At 35.2% G+C, this 24,183-nt stretch overlaps 1 protein-coding gene across 1 annotated transcript in view; it reads right to left on the minus strand.

Annotated features, from left to right (window-relative positions):
* LOC137388365 (calcium-activated chloride channel regulator 1-like) overlaps positions 1-24,183 on the minus strand; it is a 59,359-nt gene that overhangs the window by 7,317 nt on the left and 27,859 nt on the right. The window contains exons 9-13 of the mRNA XM_068074852.1: positions 12,729-12,873; positions 10,873-11,076; positions 10,057-10,212; positions 6,114-6,234; positions 732-884 (exon numbers count right to left, since the gene is read on the minus strand). Of these exons, the coding sequence (XP_067930953.1) occupies positions 732-884; positions 6,114-6,234; positions 10,057-10,212; positions 10,873-11,076; positions 12,729-12,873 (779 nt within the window). The remainder of the gene's footprint in view (positions 1-731; positions 885-6,113; positions 6,235-10,056; positions 10,213-10,872; positions 11,077-12,728; positions 12,874-24,183) is intronic.

The raw sequence follows: 24,183 nt of genomic DNA on the forward strand, positions 1-24,183 counted from the left end.
ATTCAGAGTTTTAATATATTGCTTTATACCATTTCCTGGCTCTATCAATTAAACTAAATGAAAGTTTGCTATTCAAACAAAAAACATCTCAAATAAAAATACTGCTAACATGCATCGAGGTTCCAAGTAAAATGTTAGCAAATCTTAGCTACTAATTAATGGCTAAATATTCGAAGTAAAACAAAAATAATTCGAACAATTTTATTTCAATATTTCCATTCCTTTATCAACGTTTGAGCTGTTTAATCAAACAATAACTTGCTTGCATGGCATGATAACCTCACTAAAAGAGTATTGAGTAGACTGTGAAGATTATTGCACCAAACCTCATTTTGGTTTGCTTCATTATATCTGCGTAACCGTAAGAGCAAATGTACCAAAATCTGCTTTTATAGAGGAACATACGCTTGTACTGTATTTTACCAAAAAATTTATAGATAAATATATATCCATATTTTTTTCAAGATATCTGTACAGTTAATCTAAGATTAGTATGGTGTCGTAAAGACTTTTTCAGACTTCTTTGTAGAGGATGTTTAATATTTTACAACATATGAAATATCTTATTTTTATAGATAACTTTGGTATTTACGGTAAAATATTAATAAACCGAGTAAAACAAATATTCATCAGAATTTTTTTTTGTCAGCAAAGGCTAATCCACCTGGTTAGTACGCTGTTTCTCTGACACAAGCCTCAATTTTAATAATTTTTGTCATATCATGGTTTACCTTGACCAAGATTAAGGTCTTCTCCTGGAGCCGTCCAACCCAAAACAAATACACCAGTTTCTTCAGAAGCTTCCAGTACTGATAGATCTGTAATTCTATCAGGAGGAGTTGTGTCAGGTACAAGAGACCAGTTTCTTATCACTATAACTCCACCTAAAATCCAACATCTTTTAATAAAAAAACAAAAGAAAAAATAGTCAAACAAGAAAGTGGTCCAACATTTTTAAAGCGTGAAACTGTATTACCTAAAACTTTGATGTGAAAAGTTTTTTGTTTTTCTTGCCATCTATAGAAATACCAGCTAATCTTGAAATATGGTGCTGAAGAACTGAACTGCTTGTTTAAAAAGTAATCTTCGATATTCCTGCAGTGTTTTCATCATTAAGTACCATTTATTACTTTTGTTTTACCACACATCAAGTGTTTACCATTTTTCTAAGCATTTGCCTATTCAAAAGAATTAGCAGATAACAGACATTTAAAATTAACCAAAAACAATGTGGCAGTCTTTTAATGGTTTTTATGTCTTGTGAATAGCAGCCAATTCTAAAAGCGCCTCATTGCTTTACAAATATTTCTAAATTAATTGCTTTAACTTGCGAGTTTACTATTTTGCTACCAGCCCAGCATTAAATACACCGACCTGGCACTGAATAAGTGTTTCTGAAAAATACGTGTGGCCTGCCAGGGCAGACTATATATCAGAAGCCCAACAAGCATAGGTCGATAGAGCACGAATAAACTTTGGTATGTGCAAACATTTGCTTCACACACAGTTTATGCAAATAAATATATATATATATATATATATATATATATGTATATATATATATATACTAGCTGTACTCCCCGGTGTTCCCCAAGTAATAAAAAGTCCTTGAATAAAAAATTAAATGTTTTTTAACATATAACAACATTTGCCATTCAAATTTTCAAACTATGTATCATGATAAAAGTGTTTTGTGTAGGTGAAATAAATTAAGAGAGAAAATAAAAACCTTTCTAAAGTTTTCAAACTTTGTCAAGAAACTGTAACTTTAAAACCTCATATCATGAGGAAAAGGGTTTGTGCGGGTCAAACAAATAAAAGAATAAATAAAACCATTATAAAATGGTTTGAATTTAAATGTGAAATAGTAAGTAATAGCAAAATGAAGGATGTTTTGCTACAATTACATTAAAGAAGACTTGGTTACGATACAATTAGTACAAACTGCAAACACAAAATAAAAGTTCGTAATATGTTGAATTGATATTAACAATTTTTGCATAGAAGCGTGTGTATATAAAAAAGGTTACTGTTCCAACAGAAGCTATTCATCAATACTTTGAGAAAGCTGATACTGGTATCTCTCAATACTGGTACAAATGTAAAAATGAGATATCGTACTGCCTCTGTCTGACCGAATGAAGAGAGAATGTTGAGTCTCTTTTTGCGAAGATAATACAATTTTCCGCTTGCAAATAATTGGCCTTTTCTACAATATAGCAATTGAATCTTACAAAAAGCCGGAAATAAAAGTTAAAAAAAGTTACCACAATGAATAACGTTGAACTCACCATGGCGAGCAACGTACATTTTAATGATGTATATAATCAGTACACAAGTTGCCAATTTTTTGGTTCGAGATAAATTATTTTTAATAACACCGGGCGGAATAAATTAGCTTTAAGAAAAAAATGTAGAAGCATCGTGTTGCATATACTTCGGTCCAAATTAGGCTAACAAAATTAGCCTTTGCATGCGCTATAGTGCATGTGATAATGACCTAGTTTAGTAGACAATAAATTAGTAGAGAACTAAATGTAGGTGTGAAATAAATAGCAAATATGTAAACTACGAAACATATGATTTGATAATGATAAAATTAGTTCAAAATGCAAAAACCAAATAAAAATGGTTATAACCAAATGAAAAGCAGTACAACAGCCGTCAAATATTTAGTTAGGGAGAAATGTTTGTTGAAATAGTTTGGCGGAAAGCATCGTGTTATAGGGGCATAGTAACCTGTAAGCACTATGTATCAATAAATACATCATTTAACTAAAATTTTCTCATTAATTTTATCTGATTGCAAAAATCTTTTTACCCTAATGGATAACGCTGAACTTGCTATGGTGAGCAACGTATATACTTTAATAATGTATATTATCGGTACACAAATCGCCAAATTGTAAGTTCGAGATAAATTATTGTTGATATCCTGGAGCAGAACAAATGAACCCTAACGAAAAAAGACAAAGAAGCATCGTGTTGCATAAAACTAGTCTTAACACATTTCAAAACTGGAGCATTGTAACGCCTGCTCGCAATGCTAAAATAATTAGCCTTTGTGTGTGTTTGGGAGTATATGATAATATCTTCACTCATGACACACTATTTGGCTCAGTGGTAGGTTGCCTGGATTTTATACTTGTGGTACCAATCTCCATGAGTTAAAGTCCATCCAATTGCGGACTTTTAATTCCAAGATTTTAATAGCTATTATAGCTGGGCGTTTGCAACAATGACAAACTTTGAGAAATATGTCTATATTTCTATTTACGGCTATATGTATAAAGATAAATATAGCCATTTATACTTTAAGCGGTTTGATTTATTGTTGAGCCGAAAAAAGTCGCAGCAGGTTTTTTACAAAACTAGGTAATTTTGGAGTATAAAAAAATTAAAAATCTTTAAAGATTAAATTATTACAGTTTTTAGGCGGCTTAAAATTGAACATCAACCACAAAGTTTACGTGTAATAAAAATTGCAAGGGTTGAGGGAGATTAGTTTAGAGCTGTTTGCTTTTTCGATATTTTGTTTTGTTCTCTGATGTTATTGTGGTTATTGTCATGGCTAAAGCCGAGCTAAGCAGGATGGCTGATGCCAAGGCAATCAATGCCCCGTATTGGTTGAGCCTTGCCTCGGCAGATGACACGGTCCTCGGTAGCACTTCCTGTCAACCAACGGTCGGCTACCGAGTCAGCCTTACTACCGATAGGCAAAGCCAAGCCACATTCAAAAGCTAACTAGGATATCACTAAAGCGACGGAGAGAAGACCACATGGAGGTTTCTCACTGTGCAGGTACTTATATGTTTATTGCATATTTGACTTTACTCTTACTGAGCAAGTGAAAGATCTCGGGCAGATTCTTTGCATTGGTATGAGTTAGTTAATAAATAATTTTTAAACTAATGGAGTTGAAATATGCTTAGCAGAAAAGTTCAAGTGGCATGTCCTTTTGTCTAATTAGTCATCAGATATATCAAATGTGCTTTAACATGAGCAGAGTAAACTTGACAAAACATTATTACCAGCAATTAAGAAGGGTTGATCGTTGCATTAATTTAATGAAATTCTGTTAGAACAATGTTCTAGCAGCTTACAATCAATCTGAAATCAATTTACATGATATGTGGTTAAAAGCTTTTCACTAGTTTTCACTCCAGTCAAGTTTGACATAAAAACGACATAAATTCAAAAAACTTTTGCCGCTGCTTTATTGCCTTAATGATGGTTGAATGTGTTTCAGAAATAGAACTATAGCTTGCTGTAATTTATAACTGCGCAAAGGGCCATTCAAAATTTTTTTAAGTCAAGTAAACTTTGCTAAAATAAAGGCTGTCAATTACAAAAGATAAGCAAACAGTCACAGCTGTAAATTAAAAAAGGCATCAATTTACTGAAAAAAAAATTCAACAGTCACACAAATGATATTTTGCCAATTTTTACAAAAATGTTAAAGCGGATATACTATAAAATACAGATTTGTAAAAAAATCTTTGTCACTTTTTCCAAATTATCACTATTTGCTTGACCATTCACAGATCCTGGTATCGTTTTACAATGGTTTTGTTTCGCATACAGTAGCTACTACAGAAAAGAATATATAAAAAATTAGTTAAAATACAAAAGAACTATCAATACTAAGCAATTTAGCAACTTATCAATTTAAAAACTAACTGGAAATTTCATAAATGTTTATTTTTCAGTTCTTTTTAGTTTTAACTTGAAAGCAATTATTTCTCAGCAACGTTTTGATCCAATTTTTAAGGCGTCATACTGTTATCTTAAAAATAAATTTTTAGTGACAAAATAGCTATTCAGATTTATTAGCTTGTGAAAGACTTTTACAAATTTTGCTGCTTTTATTGTTTATTACAAAAACTCCTTACCTGTTAAAAATCTTGTGACGTTGCCAAGACTAGCGCATTGTAAACATCTTTTTTTCCTCCTTACCAAACTATCTTGCCCAGGTAAGATGCCTTCTCCAGATATTTCAATCTACCAATAAGCAGTATATTTTGAAAAAAGTTACTATAAATGAAACCATGATGCAGCAGTCTGAGTCCCTTATCTCTTTGTCTTCACAAATAAATTCAACAATTCGAGGACAATATTTGCTTTAAAATTAATCTAACAATGATTCTAATCTCTATTTAGTGACTCATTTTAAAATGAAACTGGTAATTCAAACAAACACTATAATAAATTGCTTGCATATTCAAGCTTTCTCAAAAAAAACCACTTTAAAGCTACTATTTGTTGATTGCTTTCTCTTTGATAGAGCTACTCTGAGTAGTTATGCGGTTTGATCGAAGCCAAAAGTGTATTAGGTCCATGTGGAGGTACCTGGGAGGTACCTCCACATGGACCTAATACACTTTTGGTAAATTTAAAAATTTACCAAAAGTGTATTAGGTCCATGTAGTAAATTTACACACTAATTGAATCACTTTAATAAAATTTGGTTTTATAACTTTTTATTTTATTCAAAGCAAGTTTGTTAAAAAATGTTCACAAGGATTTTAATTTTAAACAAATTTTAAAGACTCGATTACTGTTAATCCGTAGTATCCTCTGTCTGAACCACTCTGCATCTTGTGGGCGCCAAGGTATCCAGTATAGAGACCGTCATTTCCAATTGAATCCTTTCCTGTCATTATCATAAAGATCTAGTTGTTTAACCCAGACAATAAACATGTGGATATTTGTATATCACATAACGCTAGCTAACACAAATAACAAACAAGGTTGCCCTATTTTAATACACTCTGATATAACTGAGACATTTTAACTTGGTTGTATTTTCACAACATATTTCAATTTCAATTTGTGGCCAAATTTATTTGCAAGGTGTTTAGTTGGTTGATGTAGCCTTTCATTTTGTTGAATGTACATTTTTTGGCATAGGCCTACTTGCATCTTTCTAGAATAAATTTGCAACTTTTCAAAAACCAAAGTAAAGTAGACTTACCAGTTATATCTTTTTATTTAAACATTAAAGTTTGAAATAAAGTTACCAAATAGAATGCACACACTTTCTTATTTTGTCAAGTGAAAGCCTAAAATGTGTGTTTTATAACATATGCAGTGCGTAGATAAAAAAAATTTACCTCTTCCATCATCTGTATGCATTATACTTGTGAGACGACCGGAAGGGTCTTCAAAGAGCATTCTTATGTCAAGCTTTAGAACAGGAGAGAAGCCTTGAAACACACCTATGTAGGATATGAGCTAAAATAGAAAGTCTTTGGTAAGTAACACTTTGGTTACGCATGCGAGAGAATCAGGACAAAATATTCTGAGTTGGCAATCAAACAGATAGTTGTGACGGCAGAGCATCGTGACCAAGGCTAGCAGGATTATCTACACAAGAGACATTACAGCCAAGCCGAGTGTAAGTACTAGGACAGAAACTTTAGGTACATATCAGTCAACTTGATGTGCTGAGTCACAACAAAGAATGATCACAGTGAAAAATAAGCAGAACGTGAAGCCTATTGCACCAACAAGATAATAGTAGGAACACTCAACCAAGGCGCAAGCCAGCCAAGCTTGCACAGTCTCTCTGCAGGAATGTTCACTGTATATTGCCTTGACTTCATGTATACTTAAATACAGAGAGCATATACATGTATGTATTCTTGTGCTTAATACACTTGATGTATTTACATTTGCATTCTTGCAGAGAGTAAAGGGAAACAGCTTATTCCTCTATGTAGTGGCATTTAGAGTTATTTTACTTTGTAGGAAAATTATACAAAAATTAAGCTTTGAGCGTTCGTTCAAATTGGGACTTGAAGAAAATTAATCGACAGCATAGATCAATTAAAATTTAGCTGGTCTATAGTTGAACAAGCAGTAATCTAGTCAATTTCTAGTATTATCTTTTACCATGAATCAGATTTTTCTTATGTTGGTGTTTTATGAGACTGATTCTCATGAATCAGACAGTTTCAATTTATTGACCTGTTAGAGATGAAATGGAGCATTTGCGTGTAAAATTAGATCAAAATCAGATAGAAAAATGAAAATCCTATAGTGTTTACAATGGCTCACAGACAAACAGTTTAACAAAAAATGTGCAAACCATATGGCACATTGACACACAGACACACACAGACGCACACAGATGCGCACAGACACACACAGACACACACAGACACACACCCTCACACATACACGCACACACACACACACACACACACACACACACACACGCACGCACGCACGCGCGCGCGCACGCACGCACACACACACACTCGTCCACAATGCAACACGCTGGACAACGCTGCACCGCTGACCCACTCACATATATAATACCCACGCATTCATTCACCAACAAACCTCTATAGCTCCACGACAACACAAACACACAACTACATTACAAAATATCTAGCCGACCACACACTCACAAACCTAAAACAGTGTGCACACACTTACACACCTACACAAATACACACCTACACACCTACACACTTACATTCCTACACACTTACACACCTACACACCTACACACCTAAACACCTACATACCTACACACCTACACACCTACACACCTACACAACTACACACCTACACACCTAAACAACTACACACCTACACACCTACACACCTACACACCTACACACCTACACACCTACACACCAATACACCTATACACCTACACACCTACACACCTACACACCTACACACTTACACACCTACACACCCACATACATACACACACTTACACACCCACACACAGAAACAAACCCACACACTTATTTGCGCACCAGCTCATTTGGTCACACACTCTTGCGGTCATCCGCACACATAAGCACACATACATACACACCGACAATCACCATCAAACACATCCACATAACTACGCATGCCTGCACAGACTTACACACACTCTCCCACACATGCACACACCCCCACACTAACCCACCAACACACTCACACACATACACAAACACCCACGTACACAAACGCGAGCGCGCACACACACAGACACACACACCCACGCACGCACTCACGCACATGTGTTATAATATATATAATATATATATATATGTACATGTATACATGTATATACACATAAATATATAAATATAATTATAAAAAGTATCTATAAAAGTTTTATATATTATATAGTTATATATATATATATACACAAAGTGAATGCTGCAGAGTTCGTTACAGAGTGTTCAATAATAAATCAGAGCTAAATTATAAATATAAATGTATATATATATGTATATAGACAGATATATATTTATATATTTATATATTTATGTATATATATGTACATGCGCAATGAGCATGGCAACTCAAGTTGTTTGAGCCTGTTTTTAGCAAGGCCTCCTATCAGAGGCTTCCTATTTTCCAGAAGCCTTATATAAAAGATATACCGTATAACCTCTAATTGAACCCCTTCTCTATTTGACCGCCACTATATGAGAAAAGGGTTAAAAAATAAGGCGCTATTCTCTATTTGAACACCACCTCCATTTGACCACCACTTTAACTATAGTTGATCTTTATGAACTTATAACATTAGGTGATCAATAGAAAAGTGTCCATAAAATCATGTTAATAATGAACTGTTTACATTAATAACAATCAATTCTGTCATTTACCAATTATAAAGCTTTTCACTCTTTTTTTAATTTTTAAATCACACCATACAAATAAACAATAATGGTCTCAAGCCAATTATGGTAGTTCTTTGTTTAATGCAATCTTTTTGCTTCGGAGTAGCCTACATATATCAAAAATGGTTTAAATTTTAGATGGTAGATGAAATTTGAAAGCAACGCCATAGAAATAATTACTAACTGTCTCAGGCTAATAGCACTTCTTTGGTTAACGTGGTCGTGATAATTCAAAGTACATGTACTCGTTTAGAAAGTGATTTATATTTTTGATGGTAGATGACCTTTCAAAGCAACGTCATAGAAATAGTTGCTAACTTTCTTCGGCTAATAGTAGTTCCTTGTTTAACCGAGTCCTAATAATTTGATGAGAACACATATAAAAATGGGTTGCAAGTTTTTGCTAAAGGTTAAATTTTGCGAGCTAACTTGTAATTGTGGCATTTATGCTAAATGCGGCGCGTAAAAGTTTTGCTCGGGCAAAAAATTCTTTAGACGCTGAATTCAACTAATTCAGCAATGCAGAAAAATAGTTGAAGCCAGAAAACATTGTGGAAAGTATTTGGCAACTAAAAGATGTTATTTCATCCAAAGCAACAATCAGAATGCAGCTACCCAAGCAAACATTAGAAATTTTTTTGTTTCCAAAACGTTCAATTTTGTTTTCTGCGTGTAGTATATGTATAGTTCATTCATGTCACTTGTTCATGAATACCTATTTGTATCAGTTGAAAGATTATAAAGATATGCTCTATAAATACGCAGCTCTATAGCATGTCATTTAAATGTAATATAATCCTTGGGGCCATTTTACGCGACTTAAAATGGATTGAAGCTCATAACTCCACTTCTAATGCACATAAAAAGTTAGTTTTGGCTGTAACTTGTTGCAAACATACCAATGAGTGCAATGGGCTTTTATGCAACATTGTTAAATGTAGATAAACTGTAAAATAAAAACATGTCTTTAATTTTAGAATAAAATAAAAATTGAAAATACCATTAAATTGCAAAGAAAGACACAGGCTATAATATCACCACAGGTCAACTGCAAGCAATAAATATGAACTGGTAGAGATATTTCTCGGTTCCTCAATACATATTTATAAAAAGATCTTTAGAAAGTTGAAAGTATGTTCGCAGAATTATTGAATCAAAAAGGTTTAATACTGCTCCACTGAAAAAAAATAGCAAAATATAGGCAACATTCACTTTATGTGTGATAGAGATAAATTTATCCTCCAAAAATTCTGACGAACCACTTGAAAAATACACCGCCGGCCTCTATTTGACTGTTGTCTCCAATTGACCGCCATTATTTAGCAAGGGTTAAAAAATAGAGCGCTATGGCGTTAAACTAATGATTTTACGGTCGTTTGTCTACTTCAAACTTAATTGTTCAGAAATTCACACTAACCTCTGTTGATGGGTTAAACTCAAAGCTTCTAGAGTTTACTCTGCTGCTGAACTCAATAGCTTCAATCCCAGGGAAAGGTAATGCACTTATAACAGTGATAATTGATGTGCTAACGCTCTGATCATGCTTTGTAATTGTGTAGGTAATAGCCTGGTCCTAAAATATGGTTACTGTTGCAATAAAAAACATATATTACCTGAGAAGGAATGTTCATTTCTCTTAGAGATTATCATGTTAGATTTAATTATTTGGTTTTCATTTTTAAACAAAGAGCTTGCTTCTGTTATTATCATCACAGTTTCTGCAATAATACTGCAATATTTGCAAAATAGTTGCCAATAGAGCTTGGATTAGCTAAAATATGTTATTTAAAGTTGACCAAATTTGTTTGTTTAGCGCACCTACACTGAACTGCGTTGTGCTTACAAAAATTAAAAAGCTGTACGCTACACTTACCTCATTATAACATGTAATGACAATACATTGTTTTTTAATTATGGTTGTAATGCAACATCTAAAGAACACTAATAATAAAAAGTATAGAAATTTAGGTTATTTACAGTTGATGTTCTGAGAAATACATCAGGTAAATTAGTGCCGCAAAAAATGTTAAATAAACTATGTACTGTAAACAGAGGTTTGTTAGATTTGAAAACAGTCCAATGAGTCTTTTTGTTTTCAAGTAGAATTTTTGATACTGATTTCAGAATTAAGTTAAATTGTGCTATAAAAGTATGTTAGTTTCTAGTAGCCCAGCACATTTAACCAATCAGATGTTTAACAAATGAGACATTGTAACATTTTATGGTAACTTACTATTTCATCTTTGATTACAATGACTGTGAAATTTAACTCTTCCTTTTTAGATACCTCTGTAGATAAGTTGTCAGACACAAGAACACTAATTTGGTTGTCATAAATAAAGACCATTTTAGTATTCAGTCCAATTGTTTTGTCAAAGTAGGCTTCTCCTCTGTAGGTGGCAATTCCTGCTGGTATGGTTACTGACTCTCTTTTCACCTAAAAATAGTTTACAAAGGGGATTTTTGTGTCATTAGCAGTTTGAATTTGTATTTTACTCATTGTATGTTGTCATAAAATAATCTTAACCATGCAAAGCACAAAAGGGTAATTAAATGTGTGAAAAACTTTCTCTGCTGGCTTTGATTTGTATATAGGATAGGAAAAAAATGTTCAATTTTTCTAAATTCTAGATTTTTAATGACTTTTTAAAGTATGTCAATTTCATCACTTTATAATAAAGAGATTCGATTTAAACTATTTTAATCATATATTGAAAATCTTAGCAAAAATGTAACAAGCAATATATAGTAACTATCAGATCACAATTAAACAAATTGCTCAAATATAATTATTCAAAAAGTTACAAATTATTGTCAAAGTCGCACATGGAACCGTTTGAAGCAGTTTTGTTCTTTGTTTAGACATAAACGAAACCTCAAATTTTTCACACCGAATGTTGCTTCGCACTTTAGTACACTGGTTGCACTGTTTTCTTTTTTCAGTCATTATAGGACAGTGATGATAGCTGTCCTGCTTTATGGCTTTGCAAAGTGCTTTGTTGGCACGCTTGCGCAAAGTTGCTACAGCTGGCTCATCATCGGTGGCACCTCCAATAGCTTTGATAAGGCTGCTGGTGATAATTGACAAACAACTCTGCCTGCCCATAACATATTTTGTTGGTATTGCCAGTAATCGGCAATCACGGCGGTAGAGTAGCCAGGCATTGACAATAGCACCAGTTACAAAATTCCAGAATATGTATGTGTACCACCTCCATGATCTTATGAGAAGTCAGTCTTTCCAAAAAAAGTCAAGCTAATCCATACCTCATATTTTATTATTTTAGTTTTTGATGATTGCTAGTATTGATACAGACACAGGTTCTTTTTTCTTCTCAGCGCATTGCTTCAGTAAGTGGCTCAATACCAGTCATGGTAGAAAGCATACAAACAGCCCAGTGGTCAAAAAAGTGTCCTGACACTATGTTGTGAGTATAGATATTTGAGGCTCATATGTGGTTTAGTTCAAAAAATGAATTTAGAAAATAAACTAGTTGGTGGCCTTTCACTATGACTAGTAAAACATTATTATAACATTTCTAAAAAAATCCTGTTCACAACTCCATAAAAATGATGATTCACTGAGACACACTGTGCGATTTATAATTCACAAATATACTGAGATGAATAACTGTGTTGTTCATGTATTTGCCACCAATCCGCTGGCAATAATGCAAAAACTGAATGTCCTGTTTGTGTAATTCTATAATTTTTTAAATTCTACTAACCTTGCAACTTTCCAAAATTTGGCACATATCAAGCTATTTTACACCATGCATACCATACAGTGTGAAGCCATGTGGGAATCAACAAGAAACCACAATTAACCACCAACCAATCAAACTTCTTGGCTTTTGTGGTAAAGGTATACACACTGGGCTTTATGGGATAATAAAGAATTAACAAATTGCTGATATGAAAGCCATTTATGATTTCAACAAGTTTGATGTGTTAAATTTAACACAAGGGTTATACTCGATATATACATGATATGTAGACATCTTAAATTGTAGAAACTGTCATGACTTGAGAGATACATGTAAGTATTTTTGTTTAATATTTTGATGATAAAACGAAAAAAACTCTCACCACAGCTTCTCTGCTTTCAGCCTGGCAAAATCTGGAAGTAGTGTTTATATAGAAGTCTAACAGATGAACTTGTCCAAGTGTATCACTTGATAGAAATCCCATTCCACTGTTATTAGGGTATCCTTCAGCTAGTAAACCTCCTTGTCTAAACGACACAAATTTTAAACTTTATTATTTACAAACTGAAAAATATATAATATTCAATAAAAACATATATATATATCCCCATATAATGTATATAATATACTACATTACTGTTGCTTCTGAATCTGTGGCTCTTCTGGTCTGCTATAGCAATGGAGTCTTAGCAATGCAATAACACCATTGTACTATATTAAAACTCACAACATTCAAATCACAAGTATATTATCGAGCGTGCGTAACCACGCGCCATTCTTATTACACATATTGTTCTTATTGTATACAGTATATTCTTTTGGTGGTTGCACACAATTATTGTGTGTGTTTTTAGTGTTTATTTACAGTGTGCCTTCAAATTACAATGGCCCTGTTATAAGATATTTTGCCATAATATACAGAACATGATGTTTTTTCCGTCCTATGCAACATCTCAACATCTTAATATCCTCATAAAAGCACAAAGTTTTTTGACTTTTCTCTACCACATGATACCAACAAATTTTTTTTTTCAAAACAAGTTATGCCAGTCAGTGTACTGATAACAACAAAATAACGAAAGTGACAGTCTGTTACTTGCTGAATTGCCTCACATAACACCCAAAAGAGATATATAATGCTGGCTATCTCAGTTCAGTGCTATTTGTTATAAGTTACGGTAAAAACGATTTCAAAAACAGACAAGTGAAAAAATTTAGCCTATGAAAAAGTTGAAGTTTAGTTTGGTAAAATACCTACTAAAACAAAGCTTTCAGAATGTGTTTAGTAAGCTAAATTAACTTATGTTAAATTTGATGTTTATGTTGTATGTCTGTCTCAAAGGTTAGAACTCTTCATGGTATGTAATGTAAGTAGTACTTTGTACATAGTTACATTTACTTGCAGATCCTAACAACTAAATACACTAAAGGGACAGTGGGTAACTATATTTACTAAGGTTGATAAATTGTTTTGTTAACAATCTTTGATATGTACTGTATGTGTATAAAATCTTGATGATTTTTTGCAGGGGGTGTTTGCATTAGATAATTACTGTGGATTTATATACCACTCTATACAATATTTTTGCCTTACGATGCCAAAACTTTAAAAATGATAACTATGAAATAAAATGATATTATTGTACTTCAAACAATTCTCATTGTATTCGTAACAGAACAGACTTTATTTAGCAATAACTGGCCGATTATTTTGCATTTACATTTAACCACCTTAACAGTAACTTAATTTTTCCTCTTAATTTATTTAAACACAACACTTCTGATAATGCGAAGTTTTCAAGTTGCAGTGTTTTCAAGAAGTTACAAAACCTTTACAGCTGTTTTAATTTTTTTCTAACTTATGTCAAAGTAACACCTTTTTTTGACATGAAATTTATTAATTACAGGTGCTTGAAAAAAGTTTAAAAACTTTTACATTTGTTGAACTTTTCCTTTTAATTTACCTAATTTACAAAACACTTTTCATAATATAAAGTTGTAAAGTTAGAATGGTAACTATTATTATATGTTAAGTAAAGACCGATTTTTTGTGCTAAGACTTTTTTATCACCCGAGTAATTAAGGTCATTCAAATAGTATATATCTATACATATGTAAGTATATATATATATACATATGTAAGTATATATATATATATATATATATATATTTATATATATATATAATTACTACTAGAGTTTACTATATTATAAGCTAATACTGTAAAACAATACTAAAATTAAATAGCTCTACAAGTAGTTTGAGCAAGCGGTACAGGTACCAACAGGTAGAAGCCTGATGATTGACAGAGCAGGTCAAGAACGTAAAATTTGCTGCAAAGATAAGTAAAACTATTTTATATAACCAATGTATATACATAAGTATACATATACAGATATATATTTATGCACATATATATACATAAAGTTTATGAAACACAACAGGTTAAAGTCATTACTACTAATAGTTTTATGCAATTGCATTGTAATCTTCAGGTAGATTCTATATATATATATATATATATATATATATGTATATATATATACATGCATATATATACATATATATACATGCATATATATACATATATATATATATATATATACATATATAGATACATGTATATATATATATATATACATACAATGTATATATATATGCATACAATGTATATATATATACATATATATATACATATACATATATATATATATACATATATATATATATATATATTTATCAAATAGAATGTCAGTTCAAAACTTTTCTAACATAGTGCTCAATTACTAAATGCAAGATCTAAAATATAGCGAAGTGAGAGTTGACTAAAAAAACTTTATTACTATTAGTTTCATATACATAGTAAAATGTACAATCCTCAGATAAAACTCATTCAATGGTGACAAGCAGGTAAGATGTACCTTGAACAATCCCGCTATAAGATTAAAACATAATTACATCTCAGCCATGTTGTTAAGTGTATAGCTAGGTTATATTACTGGATAATAAGAATTTTCTACCGTGGTGGCATGTAGAAATGAGTTCTTGTCTTTTATTTAGACTGGCCTTCTTTGAATGCATAATTATATAATAGTTTTCTAACAAACATAGTCTGCATATTTCTGAGGTGTTGTCATATGCTTTCGCTTGCTTTACTGCATTCCATTTGATGGTATACCCTGTGTTGCTCCTTTTAAGCTCCCAAATATAATTACTGAGTGTTGTTGCGTCTTTTTTGTCGTTGTTGAATGATGCCTTGTGATCCGTGAATCTAGCCATATCTACTATATAAACGGCAATCGTTGTCTATCTGTGTATCTGTCTGTCCGCCTTATAGAGCGGTCTTTTCTTTTATCGTCGTACAAATTTCGGTCGTACGAAGCGAACTGAATTAATATGTGTAGTAACGGTAAATAAATTATAGAGCGGTCTTTCTTTTTTCATTCGGTCGAACGAAGCCAACCGAATTAATATGAGTACTAATTATCGTAATTTCGTAATATGGACTATTAGCCGCTACTTTTCTCTGACGATTTGAGCCAAGCGGCTTATATAAAGGTGTGGCGATTCTGTTGTTTTTCGTTCACCACTCGGGCGCATTAACCAAAACCCCTGGTTAGCACGCTTTTTAAACGACAAAATTTCCGCCGTGTTAAAAAGCACCTTTCCTGAGTTCTGCGGCCTATACAAAGGTGTCTATACAGCTATACAAATGTGCTATTCATTAAATAAAATAAATTAACGAGTAGTTATTTACATGCAATTATTATTTACTCCCAATGTGTACCGAGAAGGTCACGTAAACGTTTGTTTCTTGGAGCCACTGGAAAAACGCATTTCTCACCTACTAAATTTCCACATCAAAAAGGTAAGTGTTTCTTATACGATGTTGTATTGTCTATGAATTGCCACGTCTCCACTACTTAATAACGTTGGATATGCCGCTGTTCGTGATAGTGGGTCATGTTCATTTCCTTCAGCAGCCGTGTTACTAATTTTTTCCAGCTACGAGTAGGCCTACTGTAACTTACTATTACAGAACTTTCACGAGTACTCCGAGGGTTGCGATACGCTATTGTAAAAAGAAAGAGAGCAGCTGCTATCGACTTACTGTCACCCTGCATCAGCCATGACCAGCTATACGTCGCCTGCTCAAAAGTAGGCACACGCCGAAAACTGTTTCTTCATACGCCCGACAGAAAAACCAAAAATGTTGTCTATCCGCAAGTGTTGCGTTGAACTAAGGGAGAGAGAGAGGGGGAGAGAGAGGGAGAGAGGGAGAGAAAGGGAGAGAGAGGAGGGGGGAGAAAGGGAGAGAGAGGGAGAGGGGGGAGAGAGGGAGAGGGGGGAGAGGGAGAGAGAGGGAGAGAAGGAGAGAGAGAGGGAGAGCGAGGAGGAGAGGGGGAGAGAGAGAGAGGGAGAGAGAGGGAGAGAAAGAGGGAGAAGAGAGAGGGAAAGAGAGAGGGGAGAGAGGGAGAGGGGAGAGAGGGAGAGAGAGGGGAGAGAGGGGAGAGACGGAGAGAGGGAAAGAGAGGAAAGAGGGAGAGATGGAGAGAGGGAGATGTAACTGCATATTTGGAGTTGTTTTACAGTATGAAAGCCAACTCTCAATAAATCTTATGCTGCACGTGAATCTGTTACTGTAGGCGGGTAATGCAGCTAGTCTACTATATAAACGGCAATCGTTGTCTATCTGTGTATCTGTCTGTCCGCTTTATAGAGTACCGTACTTTTTCGACTATTAGCCGCTTCTAGGTATCTAGGGCACGTTAACGGGATTCTCCGGTTACTACACGCCTCTACTATACATAACCTATTCATAGTTTTACACAGACACGTCATATCTGGTTAGCGCGCCTCTTTACGGCGCCCAACGACATTGGCGCGTTCGGACAGCAAAATTGCGGCCGTGTGGAATAGCACCGTTCTGAGTTCGGCAGCCTATACAGCTATACAAATGTACTAATCATTAAATAAAATAAATTAATGAATAGTAATTTACATGCGATTAATATTTACTGCCAACGTGTAATGAGAAAGTCACACGAACGTTGATTTCTTGCGGTCACGGGAAAACGCAGTTCTCACCTACTACATTTCTACATAAAAAAGGTAGGTATTTCTTAATCAATGTTGTATTGTATATGAATTGCCACACTTCCACTGCATAAACCTTTCACTTGCGTCCGTGTACAATTTTAGCTATCGCCCTGCTGACAGCCATTTTGCCGATATTGCTTAATATCTATACAATATTTTTTCAATTTCAAACTCCATCCATACTGTTTGTTTTGGTTATATATTTCATTTTGCCAACATCTTAACAAGCACTGCTATACAAAAAATCGTTGTATCTATATTTTGTGCATTTTAATTATCTGTCATGTGTCATCAACATAAGTAGTTATTTGTTTTTTAACTCGGACGCATTTGATGAACTCTCACAAAAAATCTTCGTTTTTAAGTTAGAAATTCTCCAACGAAGATTTAAAATTAAATTTTAGGCTAATTTTATAGAGAAATCTTTGGACAACACTGTCACTACTATAAAAGTCTTAAAGACCGTTGGTTATGTTATTAACGAATAATAAAATTCAGTTACTAGCAATTGCTGGTAAAATTGTAAAATGTGTCTACGGCAGTCGACCATAGAAAACGCATAAATGAGTCTACTTCAGTGAAAGGGTTGGAAACGTTGGATTGTCCACTGTTTGTGATAGTAAACATGTTCACTTCAGTCTGAGTTACTTTTATTCTTTTCCAGCTATGAGTACTACAGTTACTACAGAACTTGCACGGGTACTGCTACTGCGTTTTACCTACTAAATTTTTACATCGAAAAGGTTAGTATTGTTGTATGTTATTGCTATTTACTATGTTATTGCTATTACTGCTATTGCTATTTTAATTATATGTGTAATCACAAAAATCTGAATCAGCTATGTCATCAACATAAGTAATTGTTTTCTAACTCAATGGCATTTTCAAAACTTACACAAAAATGGTTGTTTTTAACCACTTCGGGTACAATTGCATAATCCAATTTCGCGTTCAGGTACAATTAAATCATGATGCTCTAAAGATTATGACATGGGTCAACAAAAGTCATTTTAACCGTAGAACCACTCACATTTTTACATAGAACACCTATACTTTTGGAAAGCAAAGAAAATTCTGTATCTGATCGTATTATCTTTATTTCAAAAATTAAAAATAATAAATATTGAAAGTAGCATGAAATAGCGGTTTTATTAAAATTTGTGTTCTACGAACATTTTTGACTAATAAGGGTAGCATGAAAATGTATAAAACTATATATAATAACAAACAATTAGAACATACTGTGTATACAATGCAATCTACAGTCTCTTCCATAGCTGTTAACTTATCTTCGTCACCACTCTACTGGAAGTCTGCCATTTCTATCGCTCAATTGAAACCTATAGCATCAACTATACTAACTACTACGCATTGTTACTAACTGATCGAGATGTTGAACTTTGAACCCAAATTACTCGAAATTCTTTCATTTGACCATAGCTGTTTGACCATTCGATGTCTGCAAACATGTCTGAAAGTCATGCTTAGCTTTGTAGATAGAGTGTAACTGTAAGCAGGCTCTAAATATAGATGGATGAGTAATGCAACTACGCAAAGCCTAAAACTGGCTAATGAACTTGAGAAGAATATACTCGAAGCCGCTATAGCGGTGCATGCACCCGAAGTGGTTAAGTTGGAAATTCTCAAACAAAGATTTAAAATTAAATTTTAGGCTAATTTTATAGAGAAATCTTTGGACAACACTGTCACTTCATACAAGTTTTAAAAATCGTTGGTTATGTTATCAACGAATAATAAAATTCAGGTACTAGCCATTGCTGGGAAAGTCGCAAAAATGTGTCTATGGCGGTCGACCATAGAAAACGCATGAGGGAGTCTACTTCAGTGAAAGGGTTGAAAATGTTGGATTTGCCACTGTTTGTGATAATAAACATGTTCATTTCCTTCCGCAGCTGAGTTACTTTTACTTTTTTTCCAGCTACGAGAACTACAGAAACTACAGAACTTGCACGGGCACTCCGAGCCTGGCGATAGGCAGCGGTGAGAAGAAAGCGAGCAGCGTATATTACAAAAAACACACCATCTCATTAGATGTTAGAAATGCTTGAAGCAGTACAATGCCTTCCAAAAAGCCTATTGCCCAAACGCAAAAACAGATTGATTCCCGTAGAGAGAGATCGAATTTGCGAAGCAGCAGCAAGACGAGCAGAAACTGCAGAGCAAACGCAGCTACGCCTACAACGAAACGGAACTGCTGCTGCAGCTGCTAGAAGAGCAGAAACTGAGAGCAGGCCAGAATAGATTCTGCAGCCGCTAGAAGTGCAGAGACTACTAGACCGACCCCAGCAGTAACTCAAACGGCTCAGAGCAGCCGCTACATCGGCCAGCCGTGCAGAAACCTCCGAGCGGATGCAGCGGCGACAAGAACATGATGCACTAGCTACAACAGCTGCTCACCGAGCTGAATTTTCGGAGCGGATGAAACGGCGACAACAGCGAGATGCACTAACTACAGCAGCTGCTACCAGGCGTCGTGTATGGATAGAAAACTTCGCGCTTGACTACAGTCATGCAACACAGTATAGGGTTGAATTTTTTTTATGGGACGAATGTCCAAAAATGCTCAGGATGTAACGCCTTACGTTGAAAAGGCGAGAGGCCATATATGTAATTTATATAGTAGATTTTATTGATAATAAATTTTATCAACAACCACATTACTGCTGCACAGTTTGCATATTATACCATGTCAAAACACAGGCTATAGACGAAGAACTGGTGAGTCATGATTAGTGTTTCAAGCATGCAGAAGTCTCAATTCAATAAAAGCTGGCGATATCTAAGCAGTGCAACAGCAAAATATTTTCTAGAATTTCTTAAAATATGTAAAACTTTTCCATACTGCCAGTTTGAACAGCGTCAGTTTGCCTAGCAATGTCAATTTCATTATCAGTTCTGTGTACAAAATTAGGACAATGCCGATTTGAGTAGTTCGAGACTGATGCATTGTAGACTAGCTGTAAAACACATTGCATATCTCCAATGGGCTATCCAACATTATTGACATGTACAACTGCATATGTGTATGCAGTCAGATCAGCACAAAAATTTCAGTAGATTGCATATTTGGAGTTGTTTTACGGTATGAAAGACAACTCTCAATAAAACTATTGCTTTACGTAAATTTGTTCCCGAACACGGGTAATGCAGCTAGTATATATATATATATATATATATATATATATAACATATATTGGGCTGTGTGAAACCACTTTCAAGGCTAGATTCACGAATCACAAGGCATCATTCAACAACGACAAAAAAAGACACGCAAAAATGCTCAGTAATTATATTTGAGAGCTTAAAAGGAGCAACACAGGGTATACCATCAAATGTAATGCAGTAAAGCAAGCGAAAGCATATGACAACACCTCAGAAATATGCAGACTATGTTTGTTAGAAAACTATTATATAATTATGCATCCAGATAAGGCCAGTCTAAACAAAAGACAAGAACTCATTTCTACATGCCGCCACAGTAGAAAATTCTTATTATCCAGTAATATAACCTAGCTATACACTTAAAAACATGGCTGTCATATAATTATGTTTTAAATCTTATAGTGGGGTTGTTCAAGGTACATCTTACCTGCTTGTCACTAGTAAATGAGTTTTATCTGAGGATTGTACATTTTACTATGTATATGAAACTAATAGTAATAAAGCTTTTTTAGTCAACTCTCACTTCCCTATATATATTTATATATATTATATACATTATTATCATAGATTAGATTATATATGTACATATATAGAATCTACCAGAAGGTTGCAATGCAATTGCATGAAACTATTAGTAATAATACATATATATATATATATATATATATATATATATAAATTGTTTCCTCACCCCGGATACCCCGTATGGGTGGTAAATTCTGCTCTAACTCGGGTCTCCTACCAGAGACCTGGGAGTTTGAGCACTCGTCTCAAGATCTTAGCTGTTCCCAATAGCGCACTTTTCTGCAACTCACCTGAGTTGATTGTTGTTGGTATTTGGGCAAGCCACATTTTATGCGCCGGTGTTATTGCGCCCAGTGCCCCAATCACTACTGGGATTACGGTTGTTTTTACATTCCAGCATTTTTCAATTTCTTCTCCAAGAGGGAGATATTTTTCTACCTTTTCTTTTTCTTTGCTGGCTATATTGTAGTCATTGGGTACTGCTATATCTATTATAGTAGCCCTCTTGTTCTCCTTGTCTACCACCACTATATCTGGTTGGTTTGCTAGGACATGCTTGTCAGTTTGGATGTAGAAGTCCCAGAGGATCTTAGCGCGGTCATTTTCATTGACCTTACCAGGAGCTTCCCACCAGTGTTGTGGTTTATTAAGGCCATACTCATCACATAGACTTCTATACACAATACCTGCGACATGATTATGCCGCTCAGTGTATGCGTTCCCTGCTAGCTGTCTGCATCCACTGATGATGTGTTGGATGGTCTCAGGTGCATCTTTGCACAGTCTGCATCTAGGATCGTCTCTAGTGTGATAGATTCTCGTTTGGAGTTGCCTTGTTGGGAGCACTTGCTCCTGGGCTGCCATGATTAGCGACTCTGTATTGGCCGTTAGGTTTCCTTTGTTCAGCCACATATATGTCTGGTGAAGATCGCCAACCTTAGATATTTGTTGGTGGTAAGCACCATGAAGAGGTTTCGTATGCCAGTCAATTTCCTCATCATCAGGGCGTAGGTCCGTTGTGAGAGCAGCCGATTGAAATTCAGCTAGCAAATTATCTGAGATGGCCATGGAGGCTGCATATGCTTTGATGCTTTGCTCCTCCTCTTTCACTGTCTGCTGTACACTTTTGAGTCCCCTACCGCCATCTTTCCTATCAAGATACAATCTAATAGTATCAGATTTTGGGTGGAGTGCCCCGTGCATGGTCAGCAGTTTACGAGTTGCTATATCTGTTTCTTTGATGGCTTCCTCAGACCACTTTATTATGCCTGCTGGATATCTTATTACTGGCAGTGCGTAGGTATTTATTGCCATGATTTGGTTTTTGGCATTGAGGTGGCTCCGTAAGACCTGCCGAAGGCGTTTCTTGTATTCGGTAATGGCTTTGTGACGTACCTCGGCTTCGTGGTTGATGTTGCTTTGCATAATCCCCAAGTACTTGTACCCTTCTTCTATATCTTTGATGGTACCATTTGGCATTCTTAGGCCATCTGTGAGCATAGAATGGCCTTTCTTAAGAATTAGCCTTCCACATTTCTCAATACCGAAGGTCATTCCGATGTCCTTGCTGTATACCTGAGTGAGGTGTATTAGCGAATCAATGTCCCTTTCTTTGTTAGCGTACAGCTTGATGTCATCCATGTAGAAGAGGTGGTTTATCTTGGTGCCACTCTTAAACTGGTACCCATATTGAGTCTCCTCCAGCATATTGCTTAGAGGGTTTAGGCATATGCAGAAGAGCAGCGGTGATAAGGAGTCACCTTGATAGATGCCTCGCTTAATTTGTACACTCGCCAGCTTTTTGCCATTAGCCTCCAGTTCCGTCTTCCATTTGGTCATTGACATCTTGATGAATGCCACAAGAGCAGGGTGAACATTGTACATACTGAGGCACTCAAGTATCCAACTATGGGGAATTGAGTCATAGGCCTTTCTGTAGTCAATCCAAGCCATGGCAAGATTGGTTTGCCTTCTCCTGCTGTCTTGACAGACCGTTCGATCCACCAGTAACTGATGTTTAGCTCCTCGGGTGTTGCGCCCAATTCCTTTCTAAGCACTGGTCATATAGTGACTCATGTGCTCTTCCAGTTTGTCTGCAACTATTCCTGAGAGCAGTTTCCAAGTGGTGGGCCAGCACGTTATTGGTCGATAGTTTTTGGGAATCGGCCCCTGCTTTGGATCTTTTATCAGAAGCACAGTTCGTCCTTTGGTCAGCCATTCTGGATGGTCACCTTGTTCTATTAGGTATTCCATCTGCTTAGCCATTCTAGTGTGAAGTGATGTCAACTTCTTTAACCAGAAGGCTTGAATCATGTCATCGCCAGGTGCTGCCCAGTTCTTCATACGCTGCACTCTGCACTTGATGTCTTCTTTGCTGATGGTGAGTCCTTGCTGAGCCACAGTGTGTTGATGGTTCTCTTTAAGCCTCTTCAGCCAATTTGCAGTGGTGTTATGAGTGGTCTCTTTCTCCCAGATGTCCTTCCAGAACTTTGAAGTGCTAGATCGGGGAGGCTCAGACATTGGCCTCTGCAGTTCACCTTTGAACTGGGAATACACTCTAGATGGATTATTGATGAACAGTTTGTTCATTCTCTTGTTATCTCGCTCTTTGGTGTACCGCTTCAGTCGTGCCGAGAGTGCTACTAGCCGCTGTTTGGCAGATTCTAGAGCTTCTATTGTGGCTTCCCTTTTTGGACGCTCCAAACTGTGGTTAGATCTCTCACTGAGCCTACTAACTTTCTTGCGCAAGTCCTTGATCTTATTTTGTAGCCTCAGCTGCCAGGATGGAATGGCTTGAAGCCTTGTTGGCATTGGCTTAATATCCATCTCCTCCAAGATGACGGTTGCTGTACTGTAGATTAAGGCATTAGTTTCACTGATTGATCCAGTTGAGATCGACTCCAGTGCCATGTTAATGTCTACTAACAGCTTCTTAGGTATGGCCTTGCTAACTCTTCGTAGTGGTACCCTGCTACCATAATCATTAGCAGCTGACATCTTGTAGATGATATTTTCAGCAAGCTCTTTCA

Source organism: Watersipora subatra, chromosome 2 (genome assembly GCF_963576615.1).
Source record: "Watersipora subatra chromosome 2, tzWatSuba1.1, whole genome shotgun sequence".
NCBI lineage: Eukaryota > Metazoa > Bryozoa > Gymnolaemata > Cheilostomatida > Watersiporidae > Watersipora > Watersipora subatra.